This window comes from Nuphar pumila, unplaced genomic scaffold (genome assembly GCF_984573655.1).
Source record: "Nuphar pumila unplaced genomic scaffold, dmNupPumi1.hap1.1 HAP1_SCAFFOLD_2697, whole genome shotgun sequence".
NCBI classification, from domain to species: domain Eukaryota; kingdom Viridiplantae; phylum Streptophyta; class Magnoliopsida; order Nymphaeales; family Nymphaeaceae; genus Nuphar; species Nuphar pumila.
This window is the reverse complement of record NW_028323993.1, coordinates 1-2,413: the sequence shown is the minus strand read 5'-3', so window position 1 is coordinate 2,413 and position 2,413 is coordinate 1. Positions and strand designations below refer to the sequence as shown.

General features: G+C 48.7%; 1 protein-coding gene across 1 annotated transcript; it reads right to left on the bottom strand.

Annotated features, from left to right (window-relative positions):
- Nucleotides 1-1,090: 1,090 nt before the first annotated feature.
- On the bottom strand, nt 1,091-1,606 carry LOC149808606 (uncharacterized). Its single transcript, XM_089995238.1, has one exon. The coding sequence runs from the start codon at nt 1,604-1,606 to the stop codon at nt 1,091-1,093; it is 516 nt and encodes a 171-aa protein (XP_089851364.1).
- Between the last annotated feature and the right edge of the window lie 807 nt (nt 1,607-2,413).

Below are 2,413 nucleotides of genomic sequence, written 5' to 3'. Positions count from 1 at the left end.
AGCCATGTTGCCAGAAATTCGACAGGCTTCACCCGGTAAGAGACACGCTGCCGGCGAGGAACAAACATGCTGATGCTGTATCCTTTTACAATGCTTCCGCAACCACATGGACATGTGCCAATGTAAGTTTTGCTAGCCAGTCACCGTGTTACATTCTCGCTGCGAGCACCTACTTTGGGATATGATTCCACTTCACTGCTGCGAAGGCCGCTGGTGGCAAGAACACCGGGCTGACCAAACACACAACAGGCTATGCTGCTTGACAATAGCGTCTCATGTGACATGCATACTGTTTTCTCCAAGTTGCCCGAAGACCGAGCTTCTGTGGCAAAAGCAGTTTTGCCACCCGCTGTCGCAATAGATTGGCTGATGCCCAGTAGTTGCAAGGTAGCATACTGGCAACTAAAGAGGAATCTGTGTTGGGAGTTGATCTCTTGACTGTTGTAAGAAGAAACATCACCATAAGTGTGTTGCGATGACCTCAAGGCAATAAACAAAAATGTTTGATCAGCTGGTACACTTCCTTGCAAAAGAAGACATGCTGCTCCGGCCATGGAAAGTCATGGTGGTCCAGGTACGCTCGCCTCGGGTGATGTTGAAGGTAGCGCCGATCCCCATTAGCACTCGGGAGTTGCCAAGGTCCATGTAGACGCGGTGTTTCTTTAAAAGAGGCATTCCTCGTCATCACCACTGACTTGTGTGGTAAAGTGGTACAGCGAGGCTGACAGCAGCTCAGGGCCCACAGATTTCGACGCTGCAAGGATCTCGAGATATGTTGAGACCACAGCATAGTAACCTTGGTGTGCCGTGTTGTACTTACACTGCACCATATTGAATACAATGCATTGCTTAGGCTTTCCAGAGCGGACAAAAGCGTACACTGCAGTCATCAAATTGCTCACTGGGGTAGGCTACAAAGCCTTTGACACCATTGATGCAGACAACGATCATTCTGAAGGAAACTCTCAATGTAAGTGCATTGCACATGTCCAAGTCTGAAGAGAGCCTGGTCAGCAATTACAATATTTCTCGGTCAAATCAAGAGTTGGAAAGAGTTCAAGTAGTCTGTATGAGGCTGCCATGTGCTGCGTCAGCTGCTCTTCTGGCTACTGCTCGCTTTCAGCCCAGCTGCCCTGGCCTTTTGTTTGGCCTGGACCTCTAGCTGCTTCCTCTTCATCTGAACCATGACCCCAACAACATGGAGAAGGTAGTTGATGAGTACAAAGATCAAGATGAGAAGCAAAGGGCCCGAAACAACAGCCGTGAAAAAAATGCCATTCCTGTCGAAATAGGGCTGCGTGGAGAACTCCTCCCAGTACTCACCACCCAAGGCATTCAGATTCTCGGAAAAGAAGATGACCAGGGTACCAAACCCAAAAATCATCAATTGCACAGGCATGCGATGTCTGCAGGTGACAGCTGTAACGAGAAGGAGTACGTGGCATGAGATAATTGCTTGTATCCACCGCTCTGTCCAGTCAATCGAGTTAACAAAGTTCATGACCATCCTCCACAACGAAGCTGCTTCATTCATCTCCTTGACTTTCGCCTTGAACTCGGAATATATGCCATTGAGGCCCTCGGTGATGCTTTCGAAACCATCCATGCTTATCCTTGTTCAAGCCACACAGTGCACACAGGTGCCACACCAAGTCAGCACACCGCCTTCGTAAAGTTTAGCATCTATATGAGGCCAAACTGCTGTCCGTTGTTACTATGCACATGCTAGGGATCGCTTATGGCACCCCAGCTGGCGAGTGTCCAGAGCACGACATTGGCCTACAAAGATGTTGCTTGCAATTTGAGTCAAATAATCAAACGATATACAGCGATTCCAGGTCAAATCAGATTGGCTAACCAGCAAACTCATGCGCTGCCTTTCTGGCTTCCATGACTGGCTTGCAATGCAGGAGATTCCAGCTTCGAGAAGATATGATGAGGAGACTATATGTTGGCTTCCCCTAATCCTTAGTCTAACGGACGTCCATCATCTCCTGCATCAATGCAGTGGCACTTGCATCAACTAAGTCTGAGACTAGGTCAGGGTTTGCTCGATAACATAACACACCAACCGAATGGCGGAGGTGGGTGAGAGTCCGACACTTGCTAAGATCCTTGAAAAGAGCGTGGCCATTCGGAGTATCTCGAGAAACGTGCGGCAATCCCCTCTTCATCACGGTTATGGACAATCTGATGCAGGCAAGCCTGCCAAACATACAGTTGATTGTGTGGATTTCCGTGAGAAGTTGGCAAATACTTCACGTTTAAATCAATTATTGTGTAATGGCAGCATTAATTAGCAAATGTTCGCGTGTGATCCCATGTCGTGCTGATCTCACCCCCAGCGCGGTGGGTAGACGATTGGGGTCATGCCAGAAACATAGGCGACGACGTTGCATAGCTGCATCGGGAG